Below are 24,560 nucleotides of genomic sequence, written 5' to 3' on the forward strand. Positions count from 1 at the left end.
GAGGTTTAAAAAAAAAAAAAACTTTATCAATGAATCTCCAATTAGCAATATACCCGCTGATTTCACTTAGTAGCACCATAATATTTGAGTCAATTTGCATTGACAGCCCAGTTCTTTGGTCCTGTGCAGGGTTAACAACACCGGTAAGAAAACGTCACATGTGCTTCTTTCACTACTTCCGGTGAAGGGGGTCCTGCAAGAGTCTTAAGTCGCCCAAACAAGTGCCTGTTTTAAAAAATGTGACTAATACAACGTTCTCGTTTCGAATATACTTAATAATGTGGATATGTACGAAAATGTTTGTAATTAATCAAAATCTAAATATTACTGTGGCACAAAATGTTGTTCTTATGGAGTTCTTGCAATCATTAAACCGTACAGGCTGTCAGTGGCAGCTCAGTACCGAGAGTCTGAGCGTGACCTCTATTGCAGTTGAAAACACAGCGGATCCGCGGCTGGATCGGTTTGTTTAGGTCTTCATTTTACCTGTCAACACAGTACTCTCAGATAACAGCACCGCAAGACAGGCTTATGTGCTCCGTGCCGCTGGATCTCCGCTCAGGGGTGCTCAGAGTGTCAGCCGGCTTTGAGATCTATCACAGCACTGCAACATCAGTATGGTAAGTGACCACAGCATCTGAATGGACTATTACTGTCATGTTTTCATTAATGCATACTAAATATATATCGAGAGGACGTTTTATTTATTTTTTCGTTCTGCTGATAGATGTCTACAGTCGTGCTTCTAGATCTGAGTCATTTCTTTACCTATTAGGATTGAGCCCATTGCATCCTATGGGTGTAAAAGTATGCTTGGCTTTTAAACAGAAATTAAGAATGATATGATATAATGTAATGTCATTTTAATTGTAGTTGTAAGTCCTGGACTCGATATCACATGCTAGTTTTGCTAGTAGGAGGATGTGCCTCACCTGGTGCACAGGTAAGCTTTTGACCTCAGAATGCCCTCCACTGGAAGACATCATGGAAGAGCACCAGAGGAGGTCTCCTACCCTTAGAAGAACCATAAGAATTACTTTGAGTCCACTCCAAAATTAACATTTTATCATTATTTTCTCAGCCTCAAGTAGTTGCAAACCTGTGTAAAATGTATTTCTGACTGTATAAAGAGATGTTATGCTTCGCTCACCATTAACTTTCAGTGTATGGAAAAGGTGCTATGAAAATGAATGAACTGTCACAAACATTTTGCATAACATTTCATTTTATGTTCCACGGTGGAAAGAAAGCCATACAGGAATAACACAAGGGTGACTAAATGATGACAGATTTGTCATTTTTAGGTGAACTATCCTTTTAACTCCTATGGGCCTGTCCCAATTCCCGCACTTACAGTCTTTGCATTTGACTGCGTCTGCTTACATGACATATTTAATGATATATTTGGCCCAAGTGGACATGAAAACTGTAATCGTGTGTAGAACTGTTGATGACCCATAGTGTTGTACAATTGTTTTTACAGAGCACTATTTATACATTTTGTTTTCAGTACTTTTCGCTTTAAAATAAATGAACAGGGTTTCTAAATGTCTGTTCAGCAGTCCCTGTGTAACAGATGACACAATTTAATTTGGTGCTATTAAAAGTGATAAAGAGTCATTGCAAATGTTTTACAAAATACACATGCTATTCTCTGCGCCAATAAAATGTGCCACAGGTTTTGCTACCAAATTATACCTAAATAAACCTACACTGGAAGGTTTTCCTTGAAGTCTTGCATGAGTTCCTGACCATGATGACTGATGAGATACACTTAGCCTTAAATACTGCTGTGTGCACTTACTTCCTACTCTTGGCCCTATGACTGTAACTTCTGTAAATGCTTCATTAATATTTAACTATCGGCAGAACGTATAGTTTTGGACCACTGGAAGCACCACATAGTGTGGTTTGTATAATGTATAATATGGTGATAAGGTCATGTAATTAATACATAATTTAATAATAGCACTATTATATCAGTTTTAGATTGATGTCAGTTTCCTTTCACACTAGCATTAGTCTTTGTGCCTGGTTAAATTATAATCTGCAACATATCAGTGCAAACTTATGGATAATGGAAGAAAATTAATTGCAAAATCTCAAATTTTGACGTGTCGCCACAGGCTGTTTTTGAAGAGCTCAAAATCCATACTTTACCAGAGCAACTCTCCTCCTGACCATTATCTCATATGGTGACTGAGCTTCTAGACCTGCTGGTTATCTTCAGTGGCACCCTTCAGAGCTCATTTGGCCCCTGTGCTGTCCAGGTCACTGCCAGTGAGGCAGATAAGTGTCCCATGCTGCCTCAATTACCTCTCCTGCCCCAACCTCTCATGGTGACTTACACTAAAGGATCATACTTCCCCAGCAAGGGAAGCGGCCCATTTTTTTATGTCACGCTTTTAAGGAGAATATCCAGGGTGTGACACTTTTCTGATGGTTTGAGTCGACTAAAGGGAAGTTGCTTGGAAACTGTCCCATCTCAACATTGATAGTTGGATGGACTCTACCTTCAGAAACCCCCCTAAAAATCACTTATACTTAAAATATCTCATTATTCGCACTCTGTGTCAAAGCCTTTCTATACAAGTGAGCAGCGGCATATAGTTCTTAATGATGCTGCTGGTTTAGCTCAGTTACTAGTGGAAAAAAAATAGTAGAAGACTAGTATAAAAAAACTAGTAAAATAATGTTTTCTAAATAAACCAATTACATGTAAATGATCTAAATAAATACGAAGTAAAATTGTATTTATGTATCAATAAAATGTAAGTTATTCATAATGTAGGTTAATGATTTTCTTGAGCTCTTTTACATTGTTACTGTGTCTTTAAATAAAATTACATATTAAAATGTTCTCTTAATTCCAGCCCACCAAGAATAACATTCATTGCTTCAACTTAATAGCACTTTTTCTTGGCAGTCTCGCATTCATTCTTATGGGCCGTATAGTTCCCATGGCAATGGGTTGCCTGTCTGTTTCAGGTAAAGTGAGGGAAACATAGTATTCTGGCATCAGCTTGTGTTCTCTCAGAGATGCCTGTAACCAGCAGTGAAAAGAAGCATGCGGCTGCTTTCATGTGTTTCAGACCACCATTATAGCTTTTGTGTCATTGTGTGGCTCTGCTTCTTTGCAGGTACTGGCGTTTGTCTAAGTGGTGAAAAGCGGGATAAAATAAATTAAATATAACATTTTAGTTTTTATGGCAAGCTCTGCTTTAGCACTGCACTGCATAGTGAGCTATTCATAGTGAAAGCGATGCTGGGAAACTTGCAGTTTCTCAGTGTTTTACTGTGAATTAAATGGCAGCAGTGCTTAAATATCACAGCTGTTGATCCTGTTATGGGAATAGTTTGGTATCGTTGGAATGAGTACAGAGAATGTAGCTGACTGAGGAAGTTAAGACTATTTGAGAAGGTTATTACCTTTGAAGAACTGAATGAATTCAGGTTTTTCCTGTGCTTTTTAGACTGTTTGTCTTGGATACGGTGAGCTTTTTTTAACCTAATTTTCCAAAGATAAAGTGAAAAAAATAATTTAAACGTCAACTTCATTGATAATTTTATGCAGTGATTTTCAGTCAGGGGGTGGGGTCCACTACGGGGCCTCTGCAAACTTTCATGGGTGCCAAATAATCTTAAATGTATTTAAATTGCCATATTTTTTGGAATATAAGTTGCTTTTTATCATTTGAAATGTGCTGTGACTTGTATTCCAAAGTGATTTGTCTAATACAATTAACGTCAAGCATGCCAAATGTGCAAAGCACTCACATTTAAATTTGTGCCAAATGATGGCGGTACATGAGCCGAAGTTTATTTTTATAGCACATTACCCACATACGGTAAACTTCATTTTTGCTCTAAATAAATTTGCCATTTATAATAAATGTTGTTTATAATGAATGTCACTATAATTTATGTTTGTTTTATACTTACATTTTTCATTCTTTTTCTGTTCTGAATACCATTGTGAGGGGAAATACATGTTTTATAGTGTTTGAAGGCATTTCATTTTATTTACTGATATTTTACATTATTTCTAAACGTAATAATAAAATGTCACTTATACACCTACTTGTTGTTTTTTTCCCTCATTAATGCAACTTTGAACTGTGTGACATATAGTCAGGTGCAGCTTATTTTCTGGAAAATATTTTACTCATATTACCATAATCGTGTTAACTAAAATAAACACATTAAAATTACATGAGTGTCTTAGACAAAATGGGGCCTTAGAGTAAAAAAGGTTGAGAACCTAGCTTTGTTAGGCTATTCCTGAGGTGCCCTTTGCGCTAAACTGTGCTAGATTTTTCAAGAACATGGGACTATTATATATCACATATCTTGATAATTAGGCTCTAAATTCATGGAACAGAATTCACCAAGTCAACCATGCAAATTTACGTTATAACGGAATAGTTCAGATAATTTTCTAGTTTTCTGTCTTGTGATTGAATTGCTGTACAATTTGGTTCCTGAGTGACACTCCAGCCATGTTGGCATGTAAATTTCTTTTGTGCGAGTTTTGAAATGGCTAGCTAAGCACATAGCAATTTGTGTGGGTCAGCGATCATTTGAATGCACATCACCGTCTCCTCCTCGACATAGTGCCTTACACGCGTGGATGGTGAGATTGCCCATTGATGCCAGCAGTCCTCCCACGCTGTAGCTGGGATAGTTTGATGCTGGGGTGTTTAAGGCAGTTACAGAGTTGGTAGGTGATTGACTGGGGAAGTCAACATCATTTGCAAAGGTTATTACCTTTGCTGCACCAAATGCATTGCTCTGTGGACATTCCACTTTTTTCCTAAATCCATGTCTGCAGGACAATTTCAAGTATTTGGAGTCGTTTTATGCTCATTTTGCAAGACTGCAAATTTTTCCTCACATTTTGCTAGTTTGGTTTCAAAAATCACATATTCTGGCAATTGAGGTTAGTTGCTAGGTTTGATTGCGGTTCTGTGTTCTTGCTGGTGCGATCAGAAAGTGTTCTAATATTTCACTCTTTCCCTTCAGGGTGTGATCAGTGTGCAGCTGGTGGTTACCATGGTAATGGCCAGCGTGATTCAGAAGATCATACCCCACTATTCCTTTGCACGATGGCTCCTCTGCAGTGGCAGGTAATGAGGAAGTACAGCCCACTGTGTGCCGCTCTGGCATCCCTCTCGATGGTCAGCCTAAAACGCCATCTTAATCTACAAGGCAGCCTTAACAACACAAAGCACAGATCCTGCTCCACTTTACACACAGCATATCCTTTTTTATTGTTCATATTAAGGGCCCATCGAAAATGCATCATTATGGTGTTTCAGTAAGACCAAAGGGTATCATCAAAAAGCCCTACGACCCAAGAGAACCGCTAACGAAAGTACAAGCCACGCTTGTGTCCCCCCTTAATTAGCGCCATGTGTGTTTAGAGTAAACAGCTCTTCCAAATGTGCTCAATAATTCATCTGTGCTTGTTTTTGGCTGTAAAAATAGTTTGGGAAAATTCTGGCTGGAGTGCAGGGCTTGAAGTGTTGCCCAGGAGACTTTCATAATTAAGTTTTCATTAGGAAGTAAACATGAAAAAACAACTGAAAGCAGTACTGCCCTCTCGGGGCTCATGACAGGCCAGTTGCTAAACAAAGTTGAAGGGGTTGTGGTAAATGTTTGCCACCAAAGATCCACTAATTTTATTACCATCAAACAACCTTTGTAATTTGAAGAAATGGTTTGCATGAAAATGAAAATTCTGTGATCATTTACCCTCATTCCACATCAGTATGCCTTGTGTGAAACATAAAATGAGAAATTAGGTCGTCGGTCTTTTCCATGGAGTTACAGTGAATTCGGACGGAAGCTTTCAACCTTCAAAAAAGGTCACAAAGGCACCATAAAAGAATTATGAAAGTGGTCCATGCAATGAAAGTCAATAGGTTGACTCGCATGTTGTTTTAGACCCCATTGACTTTCATTGTATGGATAAAAACATTCTTCAGAATATCTTTTCTATCTGTTCTGAGGAAGGAAGAAAGTCAGTAATACAGGTATGAAACTTGATAACTGAGAGTAAATAATATTACATAAAATTTTTCTGGTGAATATTTCCTATTATATTAAGCAGTACGACTGTTTTCAACGTAGGTAATAAAAAGACATGTTTCCTAATCAGCATATTAGAATGATTTCTGAAGGATCATGTGACACTGAAGACTGGAGTAATGATGCTGAAAATTCAGCGTTGAGAAATTACATTTTAAAATATATACTTAAATAGAAAACAGTAATAATATTTCATAATAAATATGTTTACTGCGTTTTTGATAAAATAAATGCACAATGGTGAACATAAGAGACTTCTTTCAGAAACATGACCCCAAACTCTTGAAAGGTATTGTACGTAGGCCTGTCGCAATAATCAATATATCGACTTATCGCGCAATATATGTACATGACCTCAATCATTTTTGGTGACGCAATATATCGCCCATTATATTTACTTAAAAATTAATGTCACCATGTTTTGTAGTTTTTTAGCAATAGTGTGCACCCTTAATTTACAGAGAAAAGAATGGCAGGGAAAAATCTCTATCATTTTTTTGTGTCTTTTTTTTCTACTTGTTACGTTGCACATTTTGTTAGAAAATGTTTATTTACTATTTATTCAGGTTTTTTAAGGTATCTAATATTTTGATACTTAATGTCCATGATCTAAATATTCTTAAGAATTAAAAGTTTGTTGTCATTTGGAAGTGGCCTTCTTGCATTATTATGCGGTTACATTATGATTATATATTCAGTGGCATAAAATGGTCTTTAAAATGACAATAATATAGCTTATCGCAATTATTTCTGGGGTAATATATCGCACAACAAAAAGTTGTTATCGTGACAGGCCTAATTGTACGTATGTATAGGTTTTCAAGAGCTATTTGTTTTTCAGCGACGGTAATATACTTCTTGTCTTTTTTAGTCTGCGTTGGTACCAGCACCCCACAGAAGATGAGCTGAGGACTTTAGCTGGAAAACAGCAGAAAGGAGGCAAGAGCAAGAAGGACAGGTATAACACAGCATCACTGTTGTGCTTTTCTCCAAATTTGTACACATTTGACTTTTGTGTATCAAATAACATTTGGTGGCTTCAACAAAGTGGTAAAAATCAAGCAGCTTTGTTGCCCATATTCTGCAGTGGATTATGCATACAATGCTAATTCCCTGAGAAGGTAGACTAGCCTGTGTCTAGCAGCTTAGTTTTGATAGTCAGCTCTATTATACCTACCTCCTGTTCTCAGACAAAAGCCCATTTTTGCTCTGCAGGGAGCTCTTGGGCCATTTTGTCAGGCAGGTATGCTGCAATCCAGAGCAGGGAGACTACCATGCCCACAGTGCTTTTGTGCTGAACACCATTGTGCACACTGACCTATGTAAACAACAGAGACCCGGAGGAGAAGTCCAAGAATCTTGGGTTCAGCTGGCTTGGAGCCACGGGGCAGAAAGCTTGCATACTAGACCCGTTCACGCTAAGGCCTGTGCCCCTTTCCAATATCCCACCGTTCCCAGCGGAGCCTGACATTCATTTCTCTATTCTTTGTCATGCAGACAGCATTAGAGTTGGGTGGAAATATGTTTGATTTGAACGTTGTGTGGATTTAGCTCTTTTTTCAGTGGCGAGGAGGGCTCCTCTAATCCCCAGTAAAATGTGCAAACTCTGGTGTTTGGTTTCCAATAGAGACAGAGCCCTCAGTTAGGACTGTGAAAAATCTGCTGTCCTTTGGAAAAAGTTGCAGATCCCACACGTTGATACCTGCTTCTCAGTTAGGTTCTTTTGCTTTCATTCATCATTGTGAATAAATGAAATTGTACCAATTTAGCTTCAGTGTTAACAATTAAAGGCCCTAAAAGTTCAAAAGTGACAGTAAAAACTTATATTTTTTATTTGAAATTTCTATTCATCAAATAATCCTGAAAACAGATGTTTCATGGTCTTAAGCAGCGCAACTCTTTTCAACCATAGTAATAACAAATGTTTCTCAAGCAGCAAATCAGCATATTAGAATGATTTCTGAATGATAATGTAACACAAACTCGAGCTGAAAATTCAGCTTTGCGATCACAGGAGTAAATATTACTGTTATTACTATATATTTTTAATCAAATAAATGCAGCCTTTTTAAGAATTAGAAACGTTAAAAAACATAAAAATCTTACCAACCTCAAACATTTGAGTAGTAGCGTATAGGTAACACTCATAATTAGGAGCATTTATTATCGTTTGACCACTGTATTGTATTACATTTGATTTGATGATACTCTGTGATGTTAATATATGGTTTATTTATTCTCATTAAAAAGGAAATTCAGGAAAAATACACTTCTGTTTATGGTCAAACTATTATACAAGGTTGTATTAATTATGACAACAAAAAGTGTTATCAATTTGTATTGCAACACTTCACAAATGATTTCAATAGTCATGAGAAATTGTATTGTGCTCAGTGATGTTTAAGTGTTGTCATTTAAATAATAGTTTAAAGGACATTATTTCCATTGTTCTCTAAGTTAGTCACAGCTGATTCATTGCTAATTCATTGTAGGCTATATTGTAGTTTCATGTATTTGTTAAAGTGAAGAGTAGGTAGTCAACATGACAGCTGTATGAAATCATTTTAGTAGTGTAATTGAGTTAAACTGTGACGTCCCATGCAACTTACAGCTGAATATTAATAAACGAAATGAAACTAAAGTGTCTTTTAAAATGTGAACTGGGAGCGTCTGAACTTCTCACCCTGATGATGACATCCCACTTCACATAGCAATCAGAATTCACACCGCCAGGAAGGAGATATGAGTCATGTGACGCATTGCATTGTGTGATGAGGTTAAATGCCAGAGAAGCCCCACCATCCTACAACTGAAGCCACTTACAAGAGTGCTGAAACATCATAAATGAATGGATGGAGTAGTCCAGATGCTTCTGAATAAATTCTGTCTTATCTGGGCAGCAGAGGACGATAACGGCTAGTTCTTGAAATAGCATACTGTTATCATTTTGAATGTTTTTTTTTTTTTATATATATAAAATATGCTAATTATTCTTATGTTTGGCCTAGATATTTTGAGTAATGTGCTTTGAAAGATGTGCTTTCTATAATAAAACTGTTGTATTTTTATATTGCGTTATATTCAAAAGCATAAATAAAAAGCAACTTTAATACAATTTATGCAACACTACTGGCAAGTGAATGGAGAAAATAGCACTCTAGCACTCAATTTGAGTTTTGGGCCCAAAATGTCCTTGGTAATTTGGGCATGTGTGTATTTCAGTTTAGCCTACTTTGTGTTTCATTGTTCACTATTATATGCGTTATGTTCACTTTGCTTCTCAGGAAGTACAATGGGCACTTGGAGAACAAGCCGATGACTATTCCCAAAGACATCGACCTTCAGCTAGAGACTAAATGCATTGCAGAAGTGGACACACTAGGTAACTCACCTGTTGTCATTATATGAAACTTAACAAATCCTTGAGCTTCAAGGATCTTCGTAGTAAGTCTGGTTCCTAAAGCTTCTCTTTTTGTCCATCTTTTTTTTTTTTTTGGTCTAGCTCTGCATTACTTTCCTGAATTCCAGTGGCTGGTGGACTTCACGGTGGCTGCCACTGTGGTGTATCTCATCACTGAGCTGTACTTCTGTGTGGCAGAGCCAAGTGGAGAGATGAACATCAGCGTGGTGTGGAGCCTGCTGGTCTTGGCCTTTGTCATGTATCCCTTTGTAGCTTGAAATACTAAAATACTCTCCTACTTTTTTGCATTGCTTTTCTTTTTTCATATTTCATTGCAAATAATTCTTATAATTAGTTATTAGCATAGTTGACAAATAACATGGATAAATTTTTTCCGTCAAGATTTAAATTTAAAATGTATATGCAATACCATTCAGTAATTTGGGGTCAGTAAGAAAGAAATAGAAATAGAAAACTGTTGTTTAATATTGTGATAATATTTAACAATATTACAGTTTTACTGTATTTTTGATCAATTAAATCAAAAGTCTTGGTGAGTGTAAAAGACTTTTTCGAAAAAGAAAAAAAAAATAATAATAAAAAAACTGCAGACCCCAAACTTGTAAATGGTAATGTAAATGTAATTAGACCTCTGGTCATTTCTTTTTTTTCTTTTTTTTGTAGTTTTAGTCAGATTTTAGCCTTTAAAATAATCTAAAATATAATAAGTAATATAAATTATTAATAATAATCTAAAGTAATATTTTAATAGTTCTGTTATTTTTAGCAAATTCATTTTAAAATACGTAAATATGCCATGTAGTTAACATGAAATCATGTCTGCATTTTCTGAAGGAAATTTTAGTGATATTATTTGTGAAAATATTAACAAGTTAACATTAACACACATCTATTAGGGTGATTTGAGGTTAGCCACCATACTGTAACACATAGTTGTTGTTGTTTTTTTAAATTCGCTAGTCACAAATATGAGCATTAATAATAGAAAAGTTAGCAAACACCATTAGTAGTAATAGAATTATAAAAAATATATATTTTATATAGTATAGATGACACCTAGCATGTCAGCTACCTATTATTAATGTCTTTCTCAAGTATTTTGGTGTGTTACTAAATCGTGGTTGCATGAGGACCATAACACAGTAGAGTTTTTCAGCACTGCTGTGACTTACATACAGAGCTGTTTGTTATTTTAACAGATCTACAGTAGGAACCTTAAAGTACTTTATTCAATAACGTGCCCATAGTCCCTAAATGTTAAAACATCCTTTATATAAGACATCCCTTGTGGGATTTTTCTCAATTTTCACAGTCTCTGTGCAGGGACAGTCTAGCCGTGAGTGATGAAAGCTGCACCTGTTGCCTTTTACCTGCTACTTTCCCCTTCTAGTGCCTCACCAAATCACACACATTAACCCCGGCACTGTCCACAAAGATCAATCTCCCTGCGCTCACCACTGCCCTTTACCTAGCTCAGCCTGCCACAGAAGATTGGAGGCCCAATTTTCATGGCCCACCGGACTGATTTGCCTGGGAAAAAGAGAGGAAGGAAGGAAGGTGCCTGGTAGGGTGATGAAGATGATGACGATGATGATAGGTCTATATGTGTGCAAATGGCTGAATGTGGACAGGAAGGAGCCATTTTTCCTGATCTCAGTGGAGAGTGTGTGGTGGGGAAAATGGCCTTGTCAAAGTGATGGTCACTGAAACATTTCCTCAGATGGCCGCCCGCTTGCCTTGCAGATTTGCACATCGTAGCCACAAGTTGAATGATTGACCCTAGACCAGTATAATCAAAACGGGCACACACAGGCATCGGAACAAAGAGGCGCAGCTAGACATTTTCTTTCTGCATTTGGCATCTTTTTTTGATTTTCAAATTTGTTGTTTGTCACCTTTGGGAAATTATTAGCCTTGACATTATTTGATGAGGTGTGTTTTAAACGCATTTCTCTTTTGCTGTGACACTAAATATGAGACATGTAAGCCAGGATACTTTTCAATTAGATTAGATTAGAATCCAACCAGCTTCAGTAGTACAGAGAGTTTGTATGTGGGGTCCATGAGAATAATGCCAGTTAAAGGAAAATTCTGTTGAAATCCAATGTAGGCTCTTTATGTGCTAGTGTGTAAAAACGAAGGAAAAAATTGTTCGGTTAAACTCTTACAATGGGGCAAGTGTACAAAAGTTATTATAACCCAAAATATTTCCTTAATTACTCATTACAGTTATTTTTGGAGAGCAGTTTTTGGTATAATGTGCCCTTTGTGAATATGTTCCTTAGCTTCATTTTCTCTCAGGAAGATCCTTTTCTCCCTCACGGCTCACTACTTCAGACTAGAGGAGGGCGGTGAGCGTTCCCTCTGCATCACCTTTGCCTTCTTCTTCTTTGTGAAAGCCATGGCTATTCTTATTGTCACAGAGAACTACCTGGAATTTGGCCTTGAGACAGGTATAGTAGTGTCAAGTTGGTTTTATGCCTACTGCTTTCTCTTGTTTGTACAGTATGTAATAGACCATTTTGTACTGATGAGGAATTTTTTTTTATAGTCCGAAATTAACACATGCTGGTTGAAATATTTAATACCAGCTACATTCATTGGCTGTTTTGCTTTGCATATTTGTATTGCATCAGTCACAGTCCCAAGCATCAGCCAGTCTCACAAGAAAAACGTGGGGAAAATATTTGTTCCTCATATTGTTGTTTGGGATGTCGCTTAACACCAGGAATGTGTGGCCACATGCAGAAAATAAAAGAAAAGCTTTTAGCTGCCTAGTTAAATTTCTGACAAAATTGTCTACTAAAGTAGAAACTTGTTAGGCAGTGCATGACAGTCACCGTGCTTTTATGTTGTAGACCATTTTCATCTTTTTGATTTGAATCACTCACATCACTTATTGTTAGCGAGGGTCAGGCTGTTATTCTTGCATTATGATTTAAACCATGCATTAGGCGGCAGTATGTTGCAATTTCTGACAAACTGATCTCTATTCTCACCATAGACCCAGGTCCAAAATCAAAAACTATGACTATGACTAGGAGTGTGCAATATTGACAAAAAATTATATATGATTTTCTCTGATTTTGTCAACCACAATAACTAGACAGTAGTTTGCTGAGTGTGTTTTTGTGCTGGTAGCTTAGCCCTGTCATGGACAGCTGACTCCTAAAGCGTTTCATAGTCTTCATATTTTGTGCATGAGTGACAGAAATTAACTTTTTCATTATGAGGCGATATTTGACTTAAACTGATTTCCTTGAAGTGATTTTTACCTTTTATAAAGGCAGTATTCTATAACAGCGGTGTCCAGTCCAGGGGTTGGACACCCCTTTTCTATAACCTAGTTAGATGTATGCAATGCATCATCTTTTATGTCAAACTCTTAACATTTAATCAATAAATTCAGTTAGAATAATAAGACACTGGGGAATGGCCCTGTATATAATGAATTTCATGTGCATTATAACAGCATTAAAATGCACTCTCAATGTGTGTTTTTGTTTAGTTTTTTTTATTATAGACATTACATGTATCACACACCCCAACTATGTCCATTTTATTTATATGTCCTCCTTTTTCTCCTTTCATAGGCTTTGCAAATTTTTCCGAAAGTGCCATGCAATTTCTGGAGAACCAAGGCCTTGAGTCTCAGTAAGTATTATGGCTGTATACACAGAGGGAGTGTGTATACAGTATACCATGTCTCCATGGGTTTGGATTAAGCCGTGTATGTGATGGTTTGTGCTTCCCTGCGGTGAACAGGCCTTGCTCTCTTCCTCTGTCTCTACAGGGGCCCCATATCCAAGCTGACCTTTAAGCTGATCCTGGCTCTGCTCTGCGCTCTCATTGGAGCCTTTCTCACCTTCCCTGGCCTGCGATTGGCCCAGATGCATCTTGATGCCCTCACACTAAACAACTGCAAAGTCACACAGTAAATGTTTCAGAAAATCCATTACGTCTTTTCATCCATTACGAATTCATTACGTCTAATTTTCATAATTACTATTATGTTAAAACTTTTAGTAGTCACTTTAAAAGCTTGAATTGTGGGTATTTCTTTGACCTTACAATTTGACGGTGTTAAAAAGTTTTTTCGTAAAGATTAATTTAACCAGCAATATTTCCATGTTAATTCATGTAGCTCATCAGTGTCTGACTATATCCTCGCTAAGTTAGCAGATAAGTATGGACCTGGTCTACATTTTCAGCCAGCATTGGGCTCTAGGGTAACTGTTACAAAAGAGGAGTTAAGCATTACACATCTCACATAGCTAATCCTCTTCAGCGTGGCCAGCTCGCCATACCTGCTCTCATGACACTATGGGGCTTACAGTTAGACCTCTTTTAGGCCTGGATTACTGCTATGCTTCTTGTACGGCTCAAATGGTATATTTAAAGCAGTGGCACTTTATGATAGTTGATGTTTACTGCTCCACTGATATTTATACTCTTGTGTGTTACCATATCTAATTGGTTGTTTTTATGTGTCCATCCTTCAGGACCTTGCTACATATCAACTTCTTGGCCCCCTTAATCACGGTACTGCTCTGGGTGAAGCCCATAACAAAGGATTACATAATAAATCCCACATTTGGGAAAGATAGTGTGCCTTTGTGAGTATTTCATTTTACAATTATGTTTTGCATTACTAGTTTGTTGAATTGTTATTAAACTTGTTTTAAAGTTCATCAAGAGCATCTGCACTTGAGCAAGTCAACATGGAAACAAAATTAGCCCTGATTATTTACTTAATGCGTGTTCCTGAACTTATTGTGTATATGATTCATCAGTACACAGTGTTCAGATTAAAATTAATAAATGGCCTTGTTTGACGCTGTGAAGGGTGGATTAATGTTAACAAATAGTGTAACGCACTTATTGGTGACAAATTCGTATAATCGCATTCATACGTTTTTGTATTATCTGCTTACGGTGCGTTACTGATGCTTACTTTTTTCTACAAATTGGTGTTTTAATGTGAGTCAAATCATACATCTGCCAACTGTTGTAGGTAATGCAGTCTTTTAAACTCTTGCCAATAAATACCCTCTCCAACAGTAATTTAATTGTGGTTAATGGAAGTAGAATAAAGAAAATAGAATAACAGAAGATTTGGGATGGGTTTGAAAGGCGTTTTCATGATCTCTTGGTCAGAAATTGTTCTCAAAAGTTGTTGCTGTTGATATTTATAGAAGGGAAGTAATCATCGGGCAATCCACTACAAACTCTCATTTGGGTTCCATTCTTGTGTGTATTGCCCACTTTTGTGCAGTCTAATCAAACAAGTTCCACCCTATATTTGTTCGACTCATGAATGCAGTAGTAAAATGGGTTGCGATTGCCATTTTATGTTGACTTAAAATGATTTTTTTTTTTTTTTTTTTTTTTTAAGTGAGACCTTTTTAATTCTCCTCAAGTCACAACTTGGGTTTGGGCTGATTTGGCATGTCACCTGTTCATCTGTTTTCAGGATGTCTGAGAAGACATACGACACATTGCGTCTGTGGGTGATCCTGCTTCTGTGTGTGCTGAGACTAGCCATGATGCGGCATCATCTCCAGGCCTACCTTAACCTGGCCCAGAAGGGCGTCTTGCAGATGAAGAAGGAAGCGGGACGCATTAGTACAGTGGACCTCCAAAAGATGGTGCGTAGATTTTATCACTTTTTTTTGTTCTTACAGATGTGTCATCACATTAATATGCAAGTTATTGCGATGCAAAGCCATCTTCTTATTGCCTGATATCCCATCTATCCCAAGTGTCCCATCTTTATAGGTTGTTCTTGTGATGTTTGATCTGATACTGGTTAATAAATGCACTCAGGGACCCTCTTGTGGCGTCTACTCTTGGGGCCTGCATTACAGTGTCGACATTCCTCAAAGGTGGAAATATGTCGGTATGAAAAAGGACTGCGTGGCATTGTTGCCCTCAAAGCTCTAAAATGAGGAGGCTATTTGAGTTTAGTGGAGCGCAAGGATCAAAACCCACAGCACTCCACAGCTGGAGCTGAGGAAAAGAGCCCGTTTGATGTTCCAAGCCATAAGTGAGACTCGCAAATGGCTGTAGAGTCGCAGGGGTGTCTGGTCTTACATCTGCTCCAGAATCATATGCTTGCAGCCTCCCTCTCTACTTAAGCTCCCAGTGATGGTTTCAGCGAGTCTGTTTGATGAGCTGCTCTCCTGCCAAGCTGCTTGTTTTGAACGAAATTTGCCTAAATGTTTTAACTGCAAATTTGTTTTTCCTCACACAGGTCGCCCGAGTCTTTTACTACCTGTGTGTAATAGCTCTTCAGTACGTTGCACCTCTGGTGATGCTGTTGCACACTACTTTGCTGCTAAAGACATTAGGTGAGTGCATTAAGGTTCTTCTCGACAACGTTCTCAATTGCCCCGGTAGGGTTTCTTGAATTTTTCAGACTCTTGTTTTAACCCCCAGGTGGATACTCGTGGGTGATTTACCCCGAAGAGAATTTGCCGTGTCTGTCGAATGAGGACTCGAGCCCCGTCGAGGTGGGGCAAGGCGAGATGCAGGCTTCTCAAACTGTGGCCCAGCTGTCGGTGGCTCTCGGTGGGCTGAGGACTGTTTTCTCCCCCTTGCTTTTTCGAGGGCTCCTGTCCTTCTTCACTTGGTGGATTGCCGCATGCCTGTTCTCCACCTCTCTCTTCGGCCTCTTCTACCACCAGTATCTGATGGCTGCATAGCATCGTGAATGGCTCGTCCGACTGAACTGTGCGACACGAGGCCCTGGAACATTCCCCTTTTTCTGCAACTATATCAGCTGGGTTCTTCTCTGAGCGGCTTCCTCTGTGGACATTTTAACCTAACCGATACATAAACAGCAACAGTAACAATTCAGTCATTGTAACATTCATGAGCATCAACGGACGGAGGATGGCGTCTGAAGGAGACCTCAAAATAATGCTGATTTTAAAGGGGATGGCGTCTTTGAACCACCAGAAGGTTGAAAGCGAGGGATCACTCATGGTCGTTGACATTCTGTATTATAATTTTTTTTTTTTAGATTTTAAAATTATGCTAGACGATTTTCATAAGAATTACTGTTTTTAATAGTGTTTTAAAGTTGTTTCACTTCTCCAAAGTAGAAACTGGCTTCTGCTTTAGGGGAGGTTTTCATTTCTGATCCGTGAAGAGGAAACAGTGTTTTAGTCAAGCTTGGAGAGTGTAATGAGGGGAATTGATCAAGGAGAACAGTGTGTGTTAAAGGTATATTTATTTGTCCATTTCAGAGGGACTGAAGTCAGCCTTCTCACAAGGAGCGTTTCGTTTGACTGTAGAAGACTGAGAGATAATTTAAGTGTGCGTGCGCGTGTGAGAGTGACGGTTCGTGTGTTAATATCAGTGCCTGCAGGCTCCCAGTGACCCCTGCTGCTGGTGGGTAAATCTAAAAAAGGGCATTTTGATCAAGTGTAAAAGCTAACTCAAAAAAACTGTCTAAAGCAGTGGCCTCCGCTCTTCTGATACTTTAACCGGTCGGATGTTTCACTTTGAATTTGGGTCCAGTGACATCAAACGCATCCTGTAAGCGTGCTCCGTGTTTCTGTATGGAGCCTATTGATTTTCTGTAATGCATCAAATAACAGGATTGGATTTGTTTCATGTGAAGGTGCCAAGTATGCTTGTATTCCCCTGTGAGTGTGTACAGTACTTCCTGTTGGAGATCGGGAGCACACATGCTGAGGTACGAGCCAAAGCAGAACATGCAGCTTGATCACAAAGAAACGTCTGCGAGGTCCACTTTAATATTGTGAGTTTTTTGGCACTACAGTTACACAAACTACACAGGCATATCTGAAGTATTTTTTTGTTTGTCTTTTTTTAGTGTTAACCTACTGTAAAAGTCTTATTCTCTCTTTCCATTTTGAGTTTTTGGAAGGTATGCATACAGTGAATGTATTGCTGTATTTTTTCTTTTATGGTAGAACAAATCTACTACCCTTGGGGCTCCTAATAAATAGCCACATATGACATGATCTATACTTTTAACAAATATCAGTTAAATTGATATTATAATAAAGGTGTTGTGGACTTCCAGGGATATTTATATCGCAAAGGAGCGTCCACTATTATCAAAAGCACACTATACAATCAATACTTGTTAACGATGTGGCAGTTATATGCTGAATTCAATTTTTTTTCCCTCTTTTGTTGATTATCAAGCTGTGAAGATTGATGGACGCAATGGGGAGTTTATTTTAGCTGTAAACGTTTACAATTTTTGGTAATCATCAGCAGGGCCGTTTTAGTCTTACACTCGTCTATATTTTTTTGTTTTGTTTTTGTTTTCTCATACTTTACCTTATTTTGATTTTCTCCCTCTTTCCCCCCAACATAAAAATCTAAAGCAAGTGACCAAAATTAAGTATTCCAGTTAAGTACCCCCCACAGTATTCCAGTAGTGAAGTAGCTGGGATCTCTTTTAAAACCTATGAGCCTAAATGGGGCTGTTATTCTTTAATGCATTTTAAATACTTGTCTTTATTTATTATTTTTCAGTTTGTTTAATAAATGATTGTCAAAAAAAAAAAAAAAGTCATGACTTACCGTATTACTTAAAAAAAAAAAAAATAATAAAAAAAATTAGAATGAGCATTATTTTTGTTTTGTCAGGGTTTTCCCACTCGCATTGTTGACATGATAGAGTTACAGAGTTTTTGGGTTTTATTTTTTAAAATACACAATATTACTCTTCTAAGGCTAGAGTTATCATGAATAAAATGAATTTGCACTATGGTTCTCATCCATGTGACGCTGGATTAATGTTGTCGTGAGTGCTATTGTCGATACGGGCCTCATCTTCTAGTTGCTGCTCTTGGATCAATGATACAAATTCCAAAACAAACAGCCGAAGAGGCTCTTTTCTTTTCCTAAGAAGACTCCATTCACACAAAGCATTTTATCCGAGGCCCACAAAACAGCCCTTTTGAGGGTCGTCGTTCCCAGTGCTCGAACGAGCGAATCTTCTCGAAAGGTATCTTTTTAATGACCGATCCGCTGTCTGTGTTAAATAATGAGTTTCATTATTGTGTTAGCTCAGTTGAGAGCAGCAAAATAAATAATGAGAACTTGTAATAATGGGTGACCTAACCTTGTTCTTTTTGTCTGGAAATGAATAGAGTGAAAGCAAGGATGCTTGAGGAAGCTAACGAACCTGGGTGCTTTGGTTTTGCACAGAGAGCTGCTTTCAAAGACTACTTGATTTTCCATAATGCAAATACACTATATAACAGTACGTTCACATGCCTGCATGAACTTGTTAGCTGCAAAACGAGACATACTATTTGTGTGATTTACATAGATGCATTGGTTTACATGTTTTAAGATGAGGGGAATGATCCGTCTTTTTTTGTTGTTGTTTCTATATGATAGAGTATTTGAGGATGGAAGGTGCTTGTAGTGTCGGTGTAATGCAATTAAGTAGACTGCATAACGAGTTGAGGTAGTGAGCTACAACAGAGCATTTGGACAGAAGTGACTGCCCCCTTGTGAAAGCATCATGTACTGACAGGCTTAAAACGAATGAGATCTCCAGAGAGGCTTTATTTTTTTATTGTTTGCCTCGTCACATAAAAGAAAGTTCTACATGAAAACTTAATATATTGTTTTAATTGGTTATATCTCATTAAAAATTATTAATTATATCTTGAAGATATTGTGAGAGTATAAAGAAAGAGCTGCTGGACATTAGGACAATAGAAATATCTAAAATATTTGTTAAACCTGGAAAGATTGGAAATGTTTAATTAAAATTTGAAGGAAAAAAAAATCTGTGTAATATTAATTTACATTACATATTCATAAATGTAGAATAAAAAGAATAATTTTATAATAATTTTATTGCAATGCACAATAATGAAAACATCAGTCACTTTAATATTGCATTCAGAAAAAAGGTGTAGATCATAAAACCCCACCAAAAAATTTGTACTAAAATAGTATTATAAGAGTCAAACAAACACAATATTTTCTATGTCTGTTGATCTATTTAAAGAAAATGAATGAAAAAAATACCACACACTGCCATAGCTTGCAAAAACAAGCAATATTTATTACAATGTTTCGGTCAAGCGGCCTTCACCAGGCATATGTCCGCTGATCTGTAATCCTCTTTAGCCCTTCGTTGCCCTTGATGTGTCCCTTGTGCCTCTTGTTTGAATTGTGGCTAGTGGTCCGAGGGCAGCAAAGGTCAGCAAGCAGTCAACCGAAGCCCCCCATGGGACACCCCTGCCATTTAGATCCCAGCATACCAGCACTATCGCTGAAGATACTCAACGTATGTATGAGTGGAAACAGAACAAATACCTGTAAGTGTGTTTCTTTATTATTTGCATTATAAGTGACTAAGCTTTCATATGAAGCAGAGAGCCTTTTCCCTTTAAGAATGAATAAATACACACAATTTGGCTGAGCAACTAATGCATTTGGGTAAATTTTTTAATTATAATACTCTATGCTGTTATTATTGTATTTGGTGGAATAGTAGCCTAGTATTATTGCCTTTAAAAGGAAACAGTAATAATTAGCTAAGGATAGCGAGCATTATTTTTGTTTCACCAATGAATGACTAAATTATGGAGGGTAATAAGAGAGAAATAATGCATGAAAAAAACATAGGATGTGCTTAGTTGCACGTGTTATAAATACAAAATGTCCCTGAGAAGACATAATAAAAAACTTGGAGAGAAGTTGCTTCATACATGAGATTTATTTCCACAATTGCAGATATGACAAGTTTCCAGCCCTGCTCATGTGCGGCTAGTCTTTGTGTGGCCATAGTGATGATCCTGTACAGAAGTATTTGTCACTGGGGATTTTTTTGCTCTGGAGGCAGTTGCCGGGCGCAGTGGCTGGAGGCATGGATATAGTATCCCAGAAGGCCATAGGAGCTGACTCCCCATAAGTCAACCACTGGTGGTGAAAAACTCATATTGTGTCCTGTGTTTGCTGGCCTGAAAGACAGGGGAAATAAGGGTTAGTCTGTATTAGTTTTTAAAGTTTGCAAGGGGCGTATTTCAAGTGCGGCAAAGAGGCAATGTGCCGCCATTGTGTGAATGGCCTCTTCTCACTTTGCTAAAGCCTGCCCATTTACCAACAGATTGCCTCTGTTACCTAGCAACAATTTAATTAAGATGGTTCATGCAAGGTGGGGCTTTCTCTCTAAATGCAGGATTTTTTGTGTCCCAATAAAAATATTTTTTTTCATATCACATTGTCATAGCTCAAATTCTCTTTGAATGACCGAAATCCCTTTTTAATCTTAATAATTACCAGTAATATAAGTAAGCCCAACATGGATTTAAACTCATTTAAACATAGTTATTAAAAGTATAGGCCTAATACTTAATACACACACACACACACACACAATTGAAATATTCATGAATTGTTTGCATTGCAGGAAAGGGCGCAGAAATGATCTGGACACTGCTAAAGCTAAGTATTATTTATTAATAAAATACCTATACAATAAAGCAGTAACACTTTACAATACCATCTTATTAATTAATGCTGTGCACTACAATGAGCACTATGTTTATTAGAGTGTTTATTAATCTTTATTAATGTAAGTTAAAAAAAATCAACTGTTCATAGCTAGCTCAGGTCCATTTAATAATATCAACAGAGACTACTTTTGATTTTAATAATGGATAAGTAAAGGATGAAATTAACATTAAGATTAACAAATGTTTTAAAAGTATTTTTCATTGTTAGTTCATGTTAGTTATGGAACGTTATTGTTTAGTGCCACCAGTAAGGCTTAATATTTAGTCATATTAATGGATATTAACATGTTAAGCTGGAGTATTTTACAGTTTAATACTCTGTGAACTAATGTAAAATATAACTGTACATCCAAATTATTCAACAAAGCTTTGCCATGAAGGGGTGTGATTTTAATATGGAAAATAAATTGATTTCATAATTGTAATGTCTTCATATTCAAAATTACTCACAGAGTGTCAGTTTCAACAAATCAAACAAGATTACGTTCTGCCATCGGCATCTTCCTGCCCTAAAAAGGTGATGAATGAGAATTTTAGATCAAGCTCCAGGAATGACAGAAACTCGTTTTAACCAACTGCGTTCGATACCTCATCATCTGCCGGAGGTGTGCGATTCATTATTTGTCTGTCAGTTTGCAGTGTATGAAAACACACAGTAGTTTTAGGTGGTTTATAGCAGATGGTGCAAGAACGGTAGATAATATCTGGTCTCCAGTACCACTAAACAAATATTTTCATTATTCAACAACTGACACCTGACAGTTAAACCTGGCAAAATGATATTCATGAAATAGCTTGACATATAGTTAGTATAAGCAATCTGTGTGGATTGCAAACCATTTAACCTGCTTCTTATGTGATATGTTTGTCCATTTCTGACTCCATATATTTGACAGATACAATTAACAGCAGTTAAATCAAAGTACTTGACAGGGTCTCGGTTAACATAATGACTTTAGTAGTTCTGCCTCCAAATTTGGACCTTGAAAATAACAAAGACCAGGCAGGGAAACACTGTAAAGCCGATGTGTGATATGTGATTGTGGGTTGGTGGGAAAGGGCACACGCAGGTGTTGTGATCAGTTCGCACTGCTGTGTGTCTGCTCCTCCAGACACATTGCCAATCTTACAATGGTGACAATAATGGCGGCCCATCCTGCCTCACCACTCCAGACAATAGTAAAGTCCCGGGGCCATATGCTGAGCCTCTTGACACGGGTTCATTTGCAGGATCGTCTGTGGGAAAGCAGGGATAAAGACTACGCCAGACATCAAGGGTCACGGGGTCTTTCAAAAGAGGCGATGTGGTCAGGCTCCTATCAACAGTGTTGAGTGTAACACATTACAAGTAACGTGAGTTACGTAATCAGATTACTTTTTTCAAGTAAGTAAAGTAACGCATTACTTTATTTTTAGTTATTTTTTTAAATAAGTAACACCAGTTACTTTTTTTCCCATTTATTGATTGAAAGCTCTCCTGTCCCCATGTTGAGAGAAATCGGGAGTAAGATGTTACTTTAGTTCTAGAATAAATGTGAACATGCATTAATTCATCTCACTCACAAAAAAAAAAAAAACAGATTCAGTATTTCTCAAAATGAATAAAAACAGTGAAATACAACTCAGAATATGACGCAAACCTGCAATAATTAAATATGTTAAATAATACAAATATCCTTTATGTATCCCATTTTATTAACCAGTGTCTTTGCTACTGACCTTCCATGAAGCAATTCAACCATAATAAACAAAAGATAAACTAACATTTGTTTAGTTTTGTTTACTTTTTTTATTGCTGAAGAGTGTTGAACTTTCTTCTACTGTACAGATGTGAATTTACTTTTCCTTCAGCCTGAGGCTTTTGGTGTGAAACGGCTTTTACATTTGCCAAAAATACTACTTTTTATATTAAAAACAAACAAAGCAAGCCCTGCCCAGACTTAAAAAGTAATGCAAAAGTAATGTAACGCATTACTTTCTATAAAAAGTAACTAAGTAACGTAATTAGTTACTTTTTAGGGAGTTAACGCAATATTGTAATGCATTACTTTTAAAAGTAACTTTTCCCAACACTGCCTAACAAAACTGCTGAAAAGTGCCGAGGTCATTTTTAGGTGTACTGGCTTATTTTCAAGCCCTTTATTTCCACGTTTGAGATCTTGGTGAACTGTACAATTATTTAAATCATAAAAAATGCATGTTTTTCCTGAAAACGGCATCTCCACAGCAACATAGCTGCCGATAATTATCGGCCATTACTCGCTGTGCTATTTTAAGAAAAATAAATAACGTCCCCCATCATCTTTCAAACAAAAATTTGCCACGGCCCAAAACTACTTTCATTATCTCATGTGGTGATTAGCATGCACGCAATGTAGATTGGATGTACGGCTTTGTACGCACGTATACAATTGCACAAAAGACGGACGGCCTTAGGCTGCTCCTCTGTACCCCTCCCCCACACTTCAGCGTTCCCGCCTCCCTTCTCCTCAATGCTACGCAAATAAGCATCTCGCTCCCGGTACCACGTTAATTAGAGTGTAGATAACTAGCTGCACCCTCCATTCACACCTTTATACCCTTTTATTAGCATGACACTGGTTAGTGGCCTGCTCTGCTACGATCTCTTTGGGCCCCTGATTAAAAAGAGGACCCCTCAGAACACAAATCTCCTGTCCCCTTTCATCCCTGGCCTCATATAACATGGCTCTCTGATCCATGCTGGCACCGCGCTAACTGTCAAGAGTACCTGTTCGCTTCCTTCTCATCACCTCCGTCCAACCCCGTTCCAGCTTGTGCCTCTCCAAGTGACAGTAATTGCTGCTTTCACCTGAAAGCCAAGCCGTACAGATTTAACTCTGACGTATGGGTGTCGCCCAGGACAAAAGCAAACAAAAGAAAGCGGGTCAACGTTGGCGTCGAACAAGCCAGCGTCTTTTGTGGGGTCACTTTGTCGCTTGAAAATGTCCTCCTGTCATAATCCACTCTGGTTTGAGAGCATTATCCCTGTCTGGATTGGATCTCACCCTCTCCCTCTCTCTCTTTCGCTGAAGGATCCAGACTCAATTGTGATCCCCCTATGCAAGCTCAGCTCAACAGGGTCTCCTCCTGTCTTGCTCTGATTTCAAGGTAAAACGTCTCATTAGCTCTGGCCCTTGAAAGACGCCCGCTCCATCTCATATTCAGTTATACATTCCCTTTGAATAGCTTGTGAGAGGCAAGAAGGGAGGGAGAGAAAGGAAGGCAGGGGTGAGAGCTGATCCAGCTACCTGAGAGATAGGGAGGGGAAGGCCTGCTGAGGCCTCTGTAATTTCATGCAATCATTACTGCCTTGTGCCACAGACACATTCGACTGTCATTTATGCCTTACTTGAGGATAAAAGCTCTCTAGAAAAAGGAAAGTAGAAAGTGTCTTCACGTTTGTATATTCTTAGTATGCCGGGCAAATGAAAAGGGCTCCGCATTTGATGGTTAAATTGTTTAAAATACTGCTAAAAGGGATTATGGAGCACGCTAGATGCATG

General features: G+C 37.8%; 1 protein-coding gene across 3 annotated transcripts; it reads left to right on the plus strand.

Moving 5' to 3' along the window:
- The first annotated feature begins 409 nt into the window (after positions 1-409).
- LOC107720188 (transmembrane protein 161B) lies at positions 410-20,658 on the plus strand. Of its 3 annotated transcripts, XR_001637591.1 has the most exons (14): positions 545-620; positions 5,023-5,126; positions 6,962-7,048; positions 9,375-9,472; positions 9,593-9,749; positions 11,813-11,964; positions 13,105-13,165; positions 13,305-13,445; positions 14,014-14,127; positions 14,985-15,159; positions 15,765-15,861; positions 15,950-17,279; positions 19,699-19,836; positions 20,255-20,658. XR_001637591.1 is itself a non-coding variant. In XM_016527826.1 (12 exons), exons 1-12 carry the CDS (start codon positions 618-620, stop codon positions 16,213-16,215), a joined length of 1,455 nt encoding a protein of 484 aa, XP_016383312.1. In that variant the 5' UTR covers positions 545-617; the 3' UTR covers positions 16,216-17,984. The 3 variants fall into 3 exon arrangements, 2 of the variants coding, with proteins under 2 accessions (XP_016383313.1, XP_016383312.1); XM_016527826.1 differs by lacking the exons at positions 19,699-19,836; positions 20,255-20,658 and having other exon boundaries at positions 15,950-17,984; XM_016527827.1 differs by lacking the exons at positions 5,023-5,126; positions 19,699-19,836; positions 20,255-20,658 and having other exon boundaries at positions 410-620; positions 15,950-17,984.
- Positions 20,659-24,560: the final 3,902 nt, after the last annotated feature.

This window comes from Sinocyclocheilus rhinocerous, unplaced genomic scaffold, assembly GCF_001515625.1.
Source record: "Sinocyclocheilus rhinocerous isolate Xijiao unplaced genomic scaffold, SAMN03320098_v1.1 scaffold62, whole genome shotgun sequence".
Taxonomy (NCBI): Eukaryota; Metazoa; Chordata; class Actinopteri; order Cypriniformes; family Cyprinidae; genus Sinocyclocheilus; species Sinocyclocheilus rhinocerous.